Source organism: Gnatocerus cornutus, chromosome 7 (genome assembly GCF_029298725.1).
Source record: "Gnatocerus cornutus isolate USDA-ARS CGAHR chromosome 7, icGnaCorn1.1, whole genome shotgun sequence".
NCBI classification, from domain to species: domain Eukaryota; kingdom Metazoa; phylum Arthropoda; class Insecta; order Coleoptera; family Tenebrionidae; genus Gnatocerus; species Gnatocerus cornutus.
In genome coordinates this window covers 14,687,692-14,704,658 of record NC_142239.1, presented here as the reverse complement: position 1 = coordinate 14,704,658, position 16,967 = coordinate 14,687,692, and the positions used below count along the sequence as shown (strand labels likewise).

The 16,967-nt window shown below is 35.4% G+C and overlaps 3 protein-coding genes across 3 annotated transcripts; 1 reads left to right on the top strand and 2 right to left on the bottom strand.

The window, feature by feature from the left end:
* Positions 1-19: 19 nt before the first annotated feature.
* LOC148171411 (uncharacterized) lies at positions 20-4,883 on the bottom strand. Its single transcript, XM_088041614.1, has 2 exons — positions 4,798-4,883; positions 20-677 (listed from the first exon to the last, which is right to left on the bottom strand). The coding sequence occupies exon 2, from the start codon at positions 675-677 to the stop codon at positions 114-116; it is 564 nt and encodes a 187-aa protein (XP_087897740.1). The 5' UTR covers positions 4,798-4,883; the 3' UTR covers positions 20-113.
* Positions 4,884-9,293: 4,410 nt separating this feature from the next.
* Positions 9,294-11,923, bottom strand: LOC148171410 (mitochondrial intermediate peptidase). Its single transcript, XM_088041151.1, has 4 exons — positions 11,748-11,923; positions 11,441-11,693; positions 10,862-11,391; positions 9,294-10,803 (listed from the first exon to the last, which is right to left on the bottom strand). The coding sequence occupies exons 2-4, from the start codon at positions 11,576-11,578 to the stop codon at positions 9,354-9,356; spliced, it is 2,118 nt and encodes a 705-aa protein (XP_087897277.1). The 5' UTR covers positions 11,579-11,693; positions 11,748-11,923; the 3' UTR covers positions 9,294-9,353.
* A 129-nt stretch (positions 11,924-12,052) lies between these two features.
* On the top strand, positions 12,053-15,323 carry dx (deltex E3 ubiquitin ligase). The gene is made up of 7 exons (XM_088041150.1): positions 12,053-12,292; positions 13,236-13,483; positions 13,535-13,686; positions 13,734-13,908; positions 13,965-14,165; positions 14,214-14,796; positions 14,842-15,323. Exons 2-7 carry the CDS (start codon positions 13,285-13,287, stop codon positions 15,167-15,169), a joined length of 1,638 nt encoding a protein of 545 aa, XP_087897276.1. The 5' UTR covers positions 12,053-12,292; positions 13,236-13,284; the 3' UTR covers positions 15,170-15,323.
* Positions 15,324-16,967: the final 1,644 nt, after the last annotated feature.

Genomic DNA, 16,967 nt, shown 5'->3' with positions numbered 1-16,967 from the left:
GCTGACCTAAAAATGCACATTTGTTTAACGGGTATATTTAAATGTCACACTCGTATAAATTTCTAGTTAAATAAATAATAACAATAAATATAATAAGTAGAAATATTTCCACTTCAAGGGTAGAAATTTTGTAGAGCATCCCCATATAACGCGTTATAAGAGTCTCTCAACACAAACACGTTATCTGGTTTCCCATTGAAGACGTACTGTCCGTCCAAATTATGAACTGACGACTCTGGTTTCTGGGGTTTTGGAGGCTTACTCGCTGGCTTCTTCACCGGTCTTTGGGGTTTGGGGTTTCCAAAGCCTTCAACCCCTGAAGCCCATTGATACACATTCGACGGCTTACCATTCGCGACAAAATTCAACGGGACGGAAACAAAAGGTGATACTGGTGGCGGCGGGGGCGGCGGCTGCGAAATATACCCCAACCCCGGCACAAACATGTACGGCTGAGGAGGCAACCGAATGTAATAAATCGGCGAATCGTACGGATTCAACGGTTTTCTCTTCGGGAGAGCCCTACTGATGTCATTATCCTCCATCTGCACCGCCACTTCATAGTCGTATTCCTCCGGAGACAAATAGTCGAAATAAGGGAGATTTTTAGCGTCCCGAAGAGTCATCGCCGCTGATAACGTGACGATGGAGAGTGTAAAAATTCCAAGCAGATACATCTGAAACAAGAACTAGCTTATCCACATTTCCATAATTTATTGTAATTTCGCATTATGCCAATTAATTATGGGCTATCTTGATGAAGAATAGCACGAGCGTACAAACTGGAACAACTCCCTATAAATCGTGGCAGGAAAACGCGTAATTCGCTTCAGTCTGTTTGTAGAAATTGCAACAAATTCGAAGTCATAACCGCAATTAGGAATATTTTCTCGTGCGAATTTTGAAGTACCGTTCAAACCAAATGGTAATGCACGCCGGCCAGACGCTCACGTGAACCCAAAAAACCGGTGCGATACTATTTAATTGTTCTCGACAATTAGCCGAGTTTTGAACGATTTTTCTTTTTCTGCCATTAAGATCGAGGTATTTACGCTACAATTACCTGTGGGACTGTAAATATGACATTCCAGTTGTGGCGGATATTAAGAAAGTAGTACAGTGTAACCCAAAAAACGATTTTTTCTGGGAAACTCGGTTTCTTTCGCGAAGATTAACAGCATGTGGCAGTAATTACCTTTATGAAGGTATGTTAAGATCTAATTTGTTGCCATGAGAAATAAATTAATGTCTAATAAACTGGCACTTTTATTAATAGGCGTTTTTCTAGATTTTCTGCAATCAAAAAAAATTGGATCTAGCTTTTTAGTCACGAATTGTTTGCCTCGCTGGTCCTTAACTTTATGGTTTTATGGGTCCCACGTATGAGAGAACACTTATTTTAATATTCAATGCAAACTCTACATGGAAAGTCCATCTGAATAATTTTGACAAGGTTGTTGTCCACTTGAACCCATCCAATATTTGCTCACGGAACAATAAATTAAAGTGTGAATATTTTATTGCAATCAAACTCACCATTTTTCCATTAAATCACACGAGCTGATCCCATTTATTACACAACTGATTTTTTAATCTACACTACTGTTATAACTGTACGTGTACAAGCATTGGAATAATTCAACCACTGAGTTTTCGAGCTTTTGACTCACAGTACACTTAAGAGTATTTAATTTACACTAATTACGCAACAAATATGCTCAGTATTTACAAACGAAAGGTGATGAACAGGAACTAGTCGGACGTTGCTACTGAAACCAGTAATTAAAACAGTTTTTCAGTGTCTTACATTTTCTTGCAGCAATCAATGCGTTAATAAGTGGTGCAGCAATTTTCTGTAATTTCGTAATTAGAAGTTAAGTTGAAACTGATTCGATTGGTCATTTGTGAGTCAAATGTCGAAGCGGAGGGGCTTGACTGGAGCTACAAAGTGGACAGTTTTGTATCGGCGAAGAAAATTCGATTGTTAAAAAATTATGTTGCTTCAGTAATTTCTTTTTGGGAATCTTAAACAGAATTGTGGGTAATCTTAGAATTTTATAAATAACATTGGCATTGCGAGGAATTTTAATTTTTCTGGACGGTTACAAAAATCCCAAAAATTTTAAGGAATCCAGGAAGACTTAAAGAATCCCAGAAAATCGTTTATTGCATTATGGAGTCCTCCATTCACAAGAATGTTAAAAAGTCCTAGAAAAGAATCCTAAAAGCAGTCCTAAAGAATCTTAAAGACTCCTAGAGAATGCTGCAGGATCCTAACAAATCTAGACTATTTTTAAAATACAATAAAAAAATCTAAAATCTTTAGGATCAAAAAAATAAAAAGAATAAAAGAGGAGATAATATAATCCTTGATTAAAAGAATAAGCAAGATCTAGAAAAATTAGGAAATCTAAAAATTTACCAATCCAGAGATTTCATAATGTGAATTTAAAATTCAGAGAATTTACGAAATCCAAAAATATACGAGATAGATATCCAAAAGGAATTTAAAGAATTTACAGAACATTAAAATATCTAAGAATACTAAAGATCTCAAAATTTGAGAAGTCAAAAAAGGATCTAGAAAATCTGGATAATTCTGTCAGTCTAAAGAAATTAGGGAACCAAAAACGAATATTTGGAGACTAAAAAACGTAAATTTAAAGGATTCGAATATTCTGAAGATCAAAAATATTTTGAGGAAGGATTTACAAACATCAAAACTCGAATTAAATTAAAAGTAATCCTAAAAAAACGTGGAGGTAAGACAATACAAAAAATATATGCGCTTGACAAAAAAATATTTTGGTCTTTGAACTGGAGGTACGACATTTTTGCAAGAATTAGCAAGCACTCACTTCTAATTTAATTAATTACTGAAGATGTACCATAAAATCTAAAAATTAAACGTTTCGGAAAAGTGAAGATTGCAATCGCTTTGTATTTTTAGGTATTGTGTCATAATTTTATAAAAAATTGTTCACTAAAATAAATCACGCCCACATTCCGAACAATTTGAAAACAAAATGAAGAATTGTAAAATCCACTAAAATTTATTAATTAAGATAAATTGATAACACTAATTAATTGTAAGGTAGATCTGAATCTTGACAGCTTGAATAATGGATAAAAATGATTTACATTTCATAAAACGAGTTTGTTTTTCTGCAACATTAATAAGCGTGTTAAGAATATTAGTTCCAATAAATGGTTCAATGTGCAGGCATTGAAATGGGCAATTATTACACTTGTTAAAAAAAAGTCTAAAATTAGCGCCAATTTCTCGTTTTTACCCAATTTAGAAATCAACTAAAAATCTTGAAATTTTACATTATGAAAATTTGCAGAATTCAACCATAAAACAATTTGAGCTTCTCCTGGATCTAAAAGTATTCCAGAATGAGAGAGAAAGTGATGTTTAGTCCTGTAAATTAAATAATATTTGGGATAAAAATACGAAAATTTTAGGATTTACTAGTTATAGTCTCTACATTAGACACACCAAATTACAAAATTGGACAGGATAAAAATTAAAAAAATAATATTCTGGGATTATGTTGAAAGGAGCATTTTTTTCATCAAACCTTTCATTTAGTCCTGTAAATTGGACAATCTTCAAGCTAAAGAGACGACATTTACAGGATTTACTAGTTTTGATCTCGAGATTAGATACACTAAATTGCAAAACTGTAACTTCACAGGAAAAAAAATTGAATTTTTTTATTTTAGAAGCAGGGAGAAAGTGGTAGTTTTCTCAAAAAATTTGTTGTAAATTAGACAGTTTTTGGATTAAAGAAACGAAATTTTCAGGATTTATTAGTTTGGATCTCTGTATTGGACACACCAAATTACAAAACTGTAAGTGAACAGGTACAAAATTTACGTCAAATTCTCATTTTTTTCATAAAAAAATATTCGAATTTTAGATTCTGAAAACTTACAGAATTCAACCATTGAACATTTTGAGCTCTTCGCTGCATTTAGATACGGTAATATTATCGATAAAAACCGAAACAAACAACAATGACACTTTATTAAACCACTGACCACATATTGTCTCATGAACTTGGGTAAACCACATCTTTAACCCAGAATTTACCACCGCTATTTTTAGATAACTTAAGTCATTCCACTTTATTCCTCTTCACCTACTTTTGTGTTTTTCACACGCGAAATTTCGTTGCCAAAGTCAAGCATGAATTATGAATGAAACAAGATCGTCCGGAACTTTAAATCTGTCAGTATAAATCAGAAATGGATATCTGAATTAAAAATGACTGAAATTTAGCTAATTTCACGGAGGAACAGGTGTTCCAGAAGTCAGAGAAGCGGAAATAAAAATAGTGGAGCGTTTGAATTTATCTCTTGGGGATATTTATTGATTGTGGGTTTTGTTATTTATTGTAGCGTCCTTCTAAGGTTTTCCGAGTTTCACTTAGCTTAAGAAAGTAAAAAAATGTGAAAGTTACAAACATGGAAAAGACGACAATACGATATTACAATTATTATCGATAATAAAGCCGCAGTTTCACCCGAAAGGTAATAGAGCAAAACAACTTTTTTTTTCTTTTTAAGAGCCCATTATTCCCATTATTGTATTCCAAAATTATTAATATAAAAAAATTCTTAGAAAACAAAGAACCACTTAAATTAAGATAAGCTTTCAGACCATTAAAACCGCTTTTAATAGTCGCGATAAGTGGTAAAATAAAAAATGTAACTAATTTACAACGTCCGCATCATCCTCCAATGACTATAAATATAATAATAATTGCGCTGATAAATTGAAATTCTTACCTTTTTTTCGTTAGCTCCGGAGTGAATTCTTGCGCGTTCGGCCTTGCCCGACCTTGAAGACAACGAACGAAAATGAAGAGCACCGTTCTACCACCGCAACTTGATGGGTGCAAGAAGTGGACTAAATCGCGAATTTAGCGCTCTCAAAGAAGTAAATATGTGCTTCTTTAAAACAAATACGTGGCGGGGGAATTTTTATCGTTGGAAACAGGAAATACATTTCGTTAGTTGGTTAAAAAATGAAGGCACGTCCGATATTGAAAATGATCATCTTATTTAATTTTACGGCTCGTGATTTGCCTTATTTATCGTGCGTTACAGAAGTTTCAGTCAGTTAAATATTTAAATGTGGAAGTTATTTACAAGTCAGATTGGCATCAAAACTACGTGAAATTATTGGTTTCGGAGGGAAAATGTTGACTTTGGCGCGTTGGGTTTATTAGGGTATGAAATGGAATATTTTAGCGGATTTTGATGGATCGGATACATTATTTGTGCATCATGCATTTTAAAGTAGATGGTTGATTTTAATATTTTTGAATTAGGTCGGTGTTGTTTGATTTCATCGGAATCACTGCACGAGCGATAATCAGCGAGCGTCAGAAAACTGTAATTTTCGTAATGGTTGCATTTCGCTGCAAATGGAGATCGTAATTTATTATTTCCATAAATAATGGGTAATTTAAAACGCATAATATTTATCCGTCCTGTCCAACGGTGCGTTCTACGATTATTAAAAGCGTTTTTCTAAGTAACTACAGAGGATGTAAGTAATAATTTAATGTTACTCAAGTGTTAAAATTACACGTTTTTACTCATTGTAACATACAAACAGACGCCACACTGTTATACTACTCTAGATGCGTTTTAATTCAGATTTTTTTCATCGACATTGAAACTGCATCGGCCTTAATCGATACTAATCCAATCATTATAATTGTTTTGTATTTTATAATACCAAGTTATTTGCTTTAGGCCTTTCGTTGTTTCCTTATTTGGCTCTAAACATGTTAAACCTTCACGTTCCTCTTTACTCTTTGATTAACTGTAACACGTAACGATGCATTTTTTCCCTTTATAACAATCTTAAGAATTTTAACAAATATCGTTTATTTTTCCCACAATAAAAACATTCTCGGTCAAGAATTTCATCATCTAATTAAATACAAAGAAAGAATTATTGTAAAACCATACTTCACGTCAGAATTAAAAATTAGCGACGATAAAACCTCCTTTCTTGAAAACTACACTTCGCATAGTTTACGTTTCGAGAACCGGCTGCTCAATTATGATGTCTTGTAGTTCTGTTTGACACACATAATTTTCTTGTAAAAGGATATAAATTTGATTCTTGACGACGAGATGTGTTAAAAATTGAAGTTTTAGATGGTTTCTATCATCTTAATTTGGGCAATTTTGGGTGTGTGAGCGTGAGAGTGTTTCATTCTCTTTGGCGCTTTCGCAAAAAAATCATCATAGCCAAATTTAAAACTGGTTAAGTAGCTATTGTATATAGTACAACACCCATATTTTGCATTTTTTAACCATCGAAACGTAGTCGCGTTCGAAGTGGCACAAAAACTTTTGAACAAGAGAAATGGTCAGGCTAAAATCGAAATTTTGTATAACGAGATTGGACTGGATGACGTTAACTGGCCTAGTTCCCAACAACAAACCCTCAAAAATTGCGATAATTTTGTTTCAGGATTAAGGAAAAAAAAATCCAGGAAGAGGGAATAAGTGGCAGTTCTTTCAATAAAACTTTGTATTAAACATTTTTTGAGTTACAGAGGCGAAATTTTCAGGATTTACTAGTTTTTATCTCAGGATTAGATCCACTGCTAAGTTGTAAAATTGTAACTTACCAGTACCAGAGAGAAAATTTGAAAATTTTTATTACAGAATTAGGGATAAAGTGGCAGTTTTTCCACAATACTTTCTGTTTAGTCCTATAAATTATTAGATAGTTTTAGGGTTAAAGAGACGAAATTTTCAGAATTTGGTAGTTTCAATCTTTATATTAGACACATAAAATTACAAAACTATAACTGCACAGGCACAAAATTAAAAAATGCTTTCCGGGCTTAGGGAGAAAGGAGCGTTTTTTTCACCAAACTTTATATTTAGTTCTATAAATTGGGCAATTTTTGAGATAAAGGAACAAATTTTTCAGGATTTACTAGTTTTAATCTCAGAATTAGATCCACCAAATTGTAAAATTGTAACTTCTCAGGGAATATTTTTGATTTTTTTAATTACAGAATCAGAATGAAAGTCGCAGATTTCCACAAAACTTTCTGTTTAGTCCTGTAAATTAGGGTTAAGGGGATGAAATTTTCAGGATTTACTTATTTGGATCTTTATATTAGACACACCAAATTACAAAATTGTAACTGTACAGGCACAAAATTTAAAAAAATTCAGTCCCGAATTATGGAGATCCAGCATTTTTTCCATCAAACTTTATATTTTTAGTACTGTAAATTGAACAGTTTTCGAGTTAAAGGAACGAAATTTTCTGGATTAACTAGTTTTAATCTCGATATTAGATTTGTAAATTTGTAACTTCACAGGGAAAAATTTGAAAATTTTTATAACAAAATTAGGCAAAAAGTGGCAGTTTTTCCACAACACTTTCGTTTTTAGTTCTATGAATTGAACAGTTTTTGAGTGAAAGAAATGATTTTTTTAGGATTTATTAGTTTCGATCTCTATATTAGACATGCCAAATTATAAAATTGTAACTGCACAGACAGAAAATTAAAAAAAATCTTATTCCGTGGTTATGCATAAAGGAGCATTTGTTCACTCAACTTTTTATTTAGTCTTGTAAAGTTTTCAAGTTGAACAAACGAAATTTTCAAGATTTACTAATTTTGATCTCGATATTACTCCCACCAAATTGTAAAATTGTATATTCAGAGGGAGAAAATTTGAAATGTTTTATTGTAGAATTAGTAGAATAGTGGCAGTTTTCCCACAACACTTTCTGTTTAGTCCTGTAAATTAGACAATTTTCGGGTTAAAGAAACGAAACTTTCGGGATTTAGTAGTTTCAATCCTACTAGTTCTCATCTCGGTATTACATACTTGTAATTGTAACTACAGTAGAGCCTCGGTAATCCGGACTCCTGCTAGTTCGGTGATCGCTGTAATCCGGCCGGGCAATGAGCTTTGCGGGGGGACGGGCGGGGGCGGGTGTAGGTGCGGGCTGCCATGAGCCAATGCGTCAGTCAGTCTTTTGTTTATGTAAAGTCTAATGTTTTATGTAATTTAACTTACTGTTTTTCTACATGAACATGTACATTTTTGTCTTTATGCTTTCATTTAAAAATTGATTAAAGAAACTAAAGTTAAACATGTGTTTTAGTACCGTCAAATATGGCATACTATTATCCGGAAAGGGTCTTGTTTTTGCCTCTCCGGATTAACGAGGCCCTACTGTACAGGGTCCGGCAACACTTGTGTCCACCCCCAAAATCGTCTTTAATTTTAAAGATAAAATTTTGAAAATTTGCATACGCTCACTGTTGACAAAGCTCTAGAAGCTGACGTAAAAATTTGTTTTTTTATCACTGATAGTTTTGGCGTCGCGACGCCTTAAAAATGTAATTGTTAGGTAATTGTGAGGGTTTGTGATATCAACCCCTAATTTAATTTTTTTTCAATATAAATATGTTAAAAATATCTGAGTTATTATTTTCGATTCAATGCAAATTGTCTTCAAAATTTGAGGAAAAAATGCTGTTTTATCAAGTTAGTTTCCAATTTTATTATGTCAAAATTGGGAACTACGTTTACACCCATCTGTCAACATCTTGTGTCACAAATGACATCTATTCTTTGGCTCGCTTTAGATTGTAACAAAAGTCTTACTTGGTGAAATTGTCACTTTGTCGATGTTAATTAACGATTTCTGGTGTCCATAAAGTGCAACATGCCCGTGGTAATCAAAATAAACCTTATAAAAGTGAGTGAAGTGACTTGTGAAATTTTGGTGTAAACGTAGATTGCCGTTGCACTGTCATAATTTTGAAAACTAACTTGATAAAGCAACGTTTTTTTCGCAAATTTTAAACACAATTTGCATTAGATTTAAAATAAAAACTCAGATATTTGTACCACAGTTATGTTGAAATAAAATTGAATTCGCGTATATTTCCGCAAAAACTCAAAAATCGCTAAAAATTATACTTCTTAGGCGTCGCGACGCCAACCAAACCGTGATAAAAAAACAAATTTTTACGTCAGCTTCTAGAGCTTTGTCAACTATGAGCGTATGCAAATTTTCAAAATTTTATCTTTAAAATTAAAGACGATTTTGGGGGTGGACACAAGTGTTGCCGGACCCTGTATAATTGTAACTTCCCAAGAAGAAATTTTAAAAATTTTTATTACAGATTATGAAGATTTCCCACTAGTCCTCTAAATTAAATAGTTTTCGGGTTAAGGAAGTGAAATTTTCGGGATTTACTAGGAGAAATGAAAACACAGTCTTTAAAATGTAATTATTAATTACAACCATTCAGTCATCATAACTTAATATTAAAATATTTTCACTTTTTATTTGTACTAAAAAACACAGAAGTCTTTGTCATTTCCTCCACCTGCCGCTGACTGCTCTCAATCTCATTACTTAGAGCTTTAGCCAACCACTTCGGATCGGGTGAAACGTTCAAATAATCCCCAATTAAATCAGAGGGGTTTTTGCCTCCACCATGGGCCAAACATTCCTTCCTATATTTATCACCTTGAACTCTACTGAGCGGATCTTTCTTAAAATACGTCTCCCAAATCAAATACGCCAAAGCTCTAGAAACCAAGTACGAGTAGTACTTCGCCCCATATCCCACCAAATGACTAAATCGTAACTGCCAGGTCGTTTTAGGCACGTACGGCAAGCCGTAGAACTTATTCTGAGCTCCTTCCAAGATATCCGTGGTGGAACCTTTCAGAGGATGCCGCCCATGGTAAATCTGGTCTAAAGCCGCGTAGAAAATCTGAAGCTGGGTTTCACTAGCCGTATACAAATTCTTGGAAGCGCAAAGTTTGTGGAGCATTTTCTCAGGAATGGCTTCCTGGGTCTGGAAGTGTTTGGCAAAAAGCTTGATGACGCGAGGATCAGAAGCGAAGTATTCCATTAAAATCGATGGTACTTCTGCGAAATCGGTACTACATCTAGTTCCAGAAACGTGTTGATATTGAGTCCGCGCCAACATAGAATGCATGGCATGACCCATTTCGTGGAAGAGATTGTCGACCATGCTCGGTGAAAGCAGCGTAGGTGTTGACCATCGTGGTAAAGAAAAATTTAACATGAGTACAACGATGGGTAACTGGTAGGTACCATCTTGGAGAACTTTACCTCCACGGATTGTGAAATGAGAATCTTGATTCGGCTTAAAGTTACGTTCGTAGAGATCACAGTAAATGTACCCCAGGAGGCCTTCAGTCTCGTGGACCACACCGAGTTTGTACACATCTTTTGACCACGTTTCACCAGAGGCAATATCCGCGTTGACTAAAGAAATTCCATACAGAGCTGTGAAAATCAAGTTAAGACCTTCCATGCACGCTCCTAGTGAAAAATACGGAGAGTACTCCTTATTGGACACCTGAAATCTGTCTCGTTTTGCTTTCTGAGTAAAATAAGGAACATCCCAGACCGCTAGAGGACCACTACTAGTGTTTTCGTGCCTCTTAATATTCGCCATGTCGGTGAAATCGGAGAGAGCTTTCGACCTTATGTTGTCGGAGACAGTTTCCAAAAGCTCCATCACCCGAGGAGGTGTGCTCAGAATGCTCCCACGAAGAGCACGCTCGCTGTAACTCTCAAAACCGCAGGCTTTGGCCAGTTGGTCACGACAGCTAAGAAGTTGATTAAGGAGGTACTCTTGATTCTTATCGGGGTATAAGAAGATTTTGTACGCCATTTCGCGGACAAGAGGGTTCGAAGACTCCGCGTACAACCCCGAGATGACCACCTTGTCTCCGTCCGCAGAAAACCTGAAAAAAAGAACTCATGACGTGAAATTATGTGTGCAATTTCGTAACTTAAACTTACACATCCTTCACGCTGTCTGGCAGAGCGCTTTGTCTGATAATCTTCGGCGTGGAAATCCCATTAAGAAACTGCTGCCCTGCACACAAAATCTGATTGTTAAGCTCGACGACCAAATTCCGCTTCTCTTCGCATAAATGAATGCCACATTGCTCAAAATCAAATAAAAATAATTTTCCTACGAGATCATCCACGGGGGACGTTGACATGATGTCTTTCTCATGAACTGCGTTTTTGAGAGCTTCGTACATTTCAACGTTTGTGTTTAATTTTTCGACTAATTTACTTATTGCTAATGACGTGTGCTCTGCGGCTGAACTGTAATCAGTGGAAGGATGTGCGAATCTTATGAATTCCGCTAAATCAGCTACTTGGCAGAGAGAATCAGAGAGTTCATCAAAAATTTCAACCATTTTCCGTTTTCTGGATGGAGACAATGCTTCTTGAATGAGACTGTCTGTCTTCTGTACGCATTTATCTGTGACATAGTAAAAGCCTTCAGTGGTGGTGAGATGGGGCACCCCAAACAATCCCTGTCAAAGTGAATTATGTAATGAAAGTCTGGCAAACCGGAGAACTTACCACATTCTTTGTGACTGTCTCTAAATTCAAACCTGGCTTGGCGTTGAAAATCTTCTCCAAAGCAGACCAACGACTGACACTCAAACTAGAAATTTTAGAGAAATTGAGGACTTTTCTTGACAGACATCGGGTGAACATGGTTGTAGAGTATTGCAATAAATTACTTTGACTGATTTAATGGTTGTAAACACAATAATTTATGGATGAACAAAACCCCATGATAAGGACTTTCAGGTGGACGTGCAATCCTAACCTAAAAGTAAACAAATCAAAACATGAAAGTAGTATTAAAAACCACACGACTAACAGCACGATAATACAAATTACACTCGTTTAACTCCTCTGACAAAAGAATTGAACAAAAAAATCTTGAAATTGTAGGTTAAAATATTTGACAGGTAGTGTTGTGATATTCCGGAAACTGGTCAAATCGTCGTTTAGTTGCATAAAAATACCGACTATAAATTGTAGTAGTAGTAGACTAAATGCACTTGTTTTATTAACGAGAGGTCAGATTTTTTCATTCTGTTTATAATTACAGTTATGCGGAATTTTATTAAGTTGAAACTTAATAGACGAAATCTACTGTGTGCCTAAAACCTCAAATCCTGTCATTCTTGTCATTGGTGACGTAAGAAATGGAGGTGGTTGTGGTTTGTTAACAACTTGTCATAGAGTACAGATTTTTTTGTTTACAAAACATAATTGAACTCATTAAACTATTATTATGAATGTGAAGTGGGTTATTAATAACATCCGACTGATTATTTAATAGTTTGTTATGTTTCTCTGCAGTTATAGTGTGCTGTGGATAAAAACAGTTGAAGTTAGGGTCACTATGTTAATTGATAGGTAAGTTTAAAAGTTTATTGACTGTCGGTGAGCCTAATCTAGGTCTATTGATGCGTTAAGTGAGCATTTCTATATGTAAAAACGCTCAAATAGTCTGTTTTTATTGTTTGTTTCTAATTTCGTACAAAAACTTGTTGCGTCTGCTTGATAATATTAATAATTACTCAAAAAATTTGTCGTTTGTTTCATAACCAGACGAGAAATTTAAGGATTTTAATCGGTAATTCAAGAGTTTAGGGATAAAACGACCATCACGTGTTAATTTCAAATAATTACATAGTTGTGTTTAAAAGCTGCCGATTTACGCGGTTGTATTGTTGGTTGCCTACATCCAAACAACGGAATCTTTTTTTGTTTGTAAATCTGACTCACCATTGGCGTTTCGTTCAATTTCCAACATTTTTTATTATCGAATTGTAAAGTATTTAATCAACAAAATGGGAGAAAAACATATGAGAATCTTCACTAAATTAACGGATCTAATTTCAGCAGCTCAATTCCTTGTAAAATGAATTTATTACAACTGTTCGCGTTGTGTGGCGGTACGCCACTGCGTTCATGACAGATTTTGATATGATAATGACAGGGAAGCCATAATTACATGGCGTAAAATTAAGAAAAAAATTTAACTCTGTCCGGAACGCATAAAAATCAGTAATTATCCCAAACGGTGTATTTTCGGATCATGAATTATAAATGAAGGATTACGAAATTCATTTAAAAGAGCATTAAATTTAATGGGTTTATAAAATTTTCAGGATCGCTAAACGAGCGGCGTGTACAGAATTTTATAATTTACAACAGTAAATGTAACACCAAAGAATAGTTCTTTAAAGTCACTCCGTGTAATTTATGCCGGCAAACTTTCAGCCCCGATTACGCCGTCCCCAAAGTTCTTCTAATTAGGATTTAGTTTCATAATATATGGCCTATGTTGTTGTAGCTGCATACTTCACTGATAATGCGGGGCCCTACCTTGTAACTCTCCTAGAATGTCCGGACACGCTGTAGTCGTATGGGAATATGAAATCCGAAGCGGCTACTGGAAACCGTACACTCCTGCTGTTACTCAACACCTAGAAAGAGCGAACGCGAAGCAACTAACTCGAGTCCTCCTCTCCGACGCTGATCCCAACTTATTCAACTTTTATGTAAATTTACGAACTCTGACTCAAGTACAAGAAGAAACAGGTATTCGATCCCGAAACCGCTGAAATTTTAATCTAACAAAACCAATTTAAGAGCAAATCGTGCGAGTCCGTCGGAAATGTTACCCGCCGTCGTCTCCAGCTGGAAAAGGCGCCAAATGGGAGTGCGTCGATCCGGAAAACGGCACGGATTGGCATCCGTTTGATATGGATATTCAGTGTCTTATTGAGGAAGCGTGGGCTAATGTGGGTATCATTCTTCTCGAAGTTCGAAAATAATGCGAGATTTACAGGGGGACCAGAACATCGATATGAGCAAAACTCATCTGGGATTTCCGTATTTGATTAATTTTAGTAATTTAACGCAGAGGTGGCTCACCAATGGCCACGTTCGGAGTGTTAGGAGGGTCAAACAAGCGCCTTATCCGCTTGTGAAAGTTAAACTCGAAGAACTGACGTCTGTTACAGGTGAACTGAGTTTTTCTCCGGCGACATGTAACTTGAAACTAATTTATTTTGCGCAGGGCGCCGCTCGGAACAAACCAAAAGTGCCAAAATTCCGCCGCCACAGCCCCATGGGAAGACCATAGGCAGCAGTGCCGCTCTCAACGTCGTCGAAAACAAACGTGCCAATAAAAAGAGATCCCACAACAAACCAAAGAACGGAAACGATTCCAGTACTACCAACCTAGCCAGAGCAATACTCAACAATCTCAATATCTTCAGTAAGTCTTCAGGTAAAATTTCAGTTGGTACCATTTGTATTTCCGCAGGTAACAAATCTAGTAGTAGTAACTTTACTTCAAACTCGGAAAACCGCGCTCATAAGGAGTCGCTTCTGGACGCCGATAGCAGCAGTACAAAGTCGGGGCGCCGGCCTAGCTTAGACACCGTTTCCACTTACTTAAGTCAAGAGAGTCGGGAAAGTCAGAATACTGTCTCGACGACAGATCTGCTTCATTGTAGTACAAGTAGTGAGGATGATAATGTCGACCACGATTTGCTTTCGATAGTTGGAGTGGATCCTGCAAGTGCAATAATCTCGAAATTTGTGCGCATTTCGCAGCCTTGTGAATGGGCTCCGAGACAACCATGTCCGACTTGCAGGCAACCTCTAAGGCCCACGTTGGTTGTGGTGGCCTTACCTTGCAACCACGCCTTACATTTAGACTGTCTGAACTACTCCTTAACAGAACAACAAGAAAATGGGGCTCATTTACATATAGACTGCGCAATTTGCGGTTGCGTCTACGGGGAAAAACATGGAAATCAGCCTCCGGGGATCATGGAGTGGGGTATTATCGATAAGAGTCTACCTGGACAGCAAAACTACCGAACGATCCAAATTGTCTACAAGTAAGTCGATTTAGAATTGGGAAGTTAATACAATTTTGGTTTTAGCATCCAATCGGGAATCCAAGGCCCGGATCATCCTAATCCAGGAAAGGAGTACTACGCCGTGGGATTCCCCCGAGTGGCGTATTTACCTGATAGTTCGAAAGGCCGAAAGATTCTGCGATTATTGAATATTGCTTGGCATAGAAAATTGATATTTACGATAAGTAGGTCGAACACTACTGGCTGCGAGGATGTTGTTGCATGGAATATTCCACATAAAACTGAGATAGGGCCGAGCAATAGTGCGCACAGTTATCCTGATGCTGGGTATCTGACGCGAGTTTTGAGGGAATTGGAGGCGCTGGGAGTGGTGGAAGAAGACGGTAGATGATTAAGGAACTGATAGCAATAAGAGAAAAAGTACTGTTAGTATACGCTTAATATGCAATTTTTGACAGAGGACTTTAATTTTTAGAAGAGTGTACAGTATTTTATACGATGTATTCTAAATTGAAAGATATATTTTATAAAGAAATAAATAAATTTAATAAATACAGATTAAGAAATACGTGAGTTTTTCTTTATCGCTACTAAATCACTTTTACAATAATCATTCATACTGATGGACATAAAGAAATTCGAACTACTTTTTTTTGCTTTGAGAATTTACATAACTTCTAAATAATTCTGCCGTCTCGTCCAGGAATTATTGTTCTGTGCTATTCGTAGCCCGCACGCATTATTAACATTTTTTGTTCAGTAACCCAAACATCTTGAGCCTATAAAAACCAAGTAAAAAAATAAGATGAATTTAAGCATTATAATGAATACGAAACGTAACTCCAAAGAATCCAAACAATTTTTTCTAATATGTTTACAATATGTCCGATCATCAAAAGAGCTAGTACTGTAGAATCTGTAAAAAATAGAAATGAGGCAAAACTATCGGATAAAAAAATCACAGAAAATGATAACTGTTACTCTCCATTTGATCGTTCAAAGTATCACTACACAAAAATTCACTTTTACACTTGAAGAACACACATTTAACTACAAGTTCACCACAACACTTGAAGAAACCACTGGAAAAAAAATACAAATTTGAACAATTCGGTGGTGTAAAACCCACATTACTTCACCACAATTATTGTTAAACTGACTGGAATTCCGATAAAAACATTTTTGACTACTTATTTTTTGTGTATTAGCGTTTTTATTCCCAACTTTTCGGCGATTTTTATTGACATTGGCATTGAAATATTGACCTTTCCCACACATTCATTAGCCGCTTTGAGATTTCTGCACAAAGATTTAAACAGTTTTTTTCGAAGGTTTTGGACCGCAAAATTTGGCCACTACTTTATTCACTGTGAACTTTATCTCCTCCGCTTTATATTTTATTCGAGTTCACACTGTATATTATTTATATTGTGGCAGAAAAAGTGTTGTTCAATTGATCAAAATTTTTGATAAACCAACTGATTGTGATACATTCTAAATTTTCTTATACATACAGTCGACTCCGCCGCCAGATAAATTGGGACAAACGTTTTATTGGGGCATTTTATAAAAAAGTGAATCAAATATCAGTAAAACTTCTCTCCATTGGACAAAACATCGAATAATTGAGACAGAATATTCCGAGAAAAAAATATAAACCGCACTTTTCGAGAGAAAAATATAAACAACAAAATTTACAACTCCCCACTAAGAAATAGACTCAGATTTAAGCATTTTTAACGCATCGAGATAAATCTAATCGGTGTTGCGTCTCTGCATGAAGGGAATGAGAAAAGTCTTTTAGACGCCCTTGTGGTTTGTACTAATTTTGTTAATTCTCAATTAGTAAAAAATATAAAGTACTCTTGATTCTTATTTCCAAAAAAAAATTACTTAAAAATTTTGTTGCATAATAAATGGACATTTTGGTTTTTTTACCTATATAGAAATTACATATTATTGTTTTATTTAAGAATATTCTACTTTTTAATGCACATATTTGAAATTAATAAATAGTCAAAATATGAATTAGAAAAAGTGCATATTTTTCTTTGATTTTTTTTAATCTCTGGATTATTGGGACGTAATACTTTTTCCGGACGTGTTCCAACTAAGCGGAGTCTAAACTAAACGAACTCTTCTCAGACAGAAAATCTTTTTTCTTTTTGATTAATTAGAGATCGGGCAAA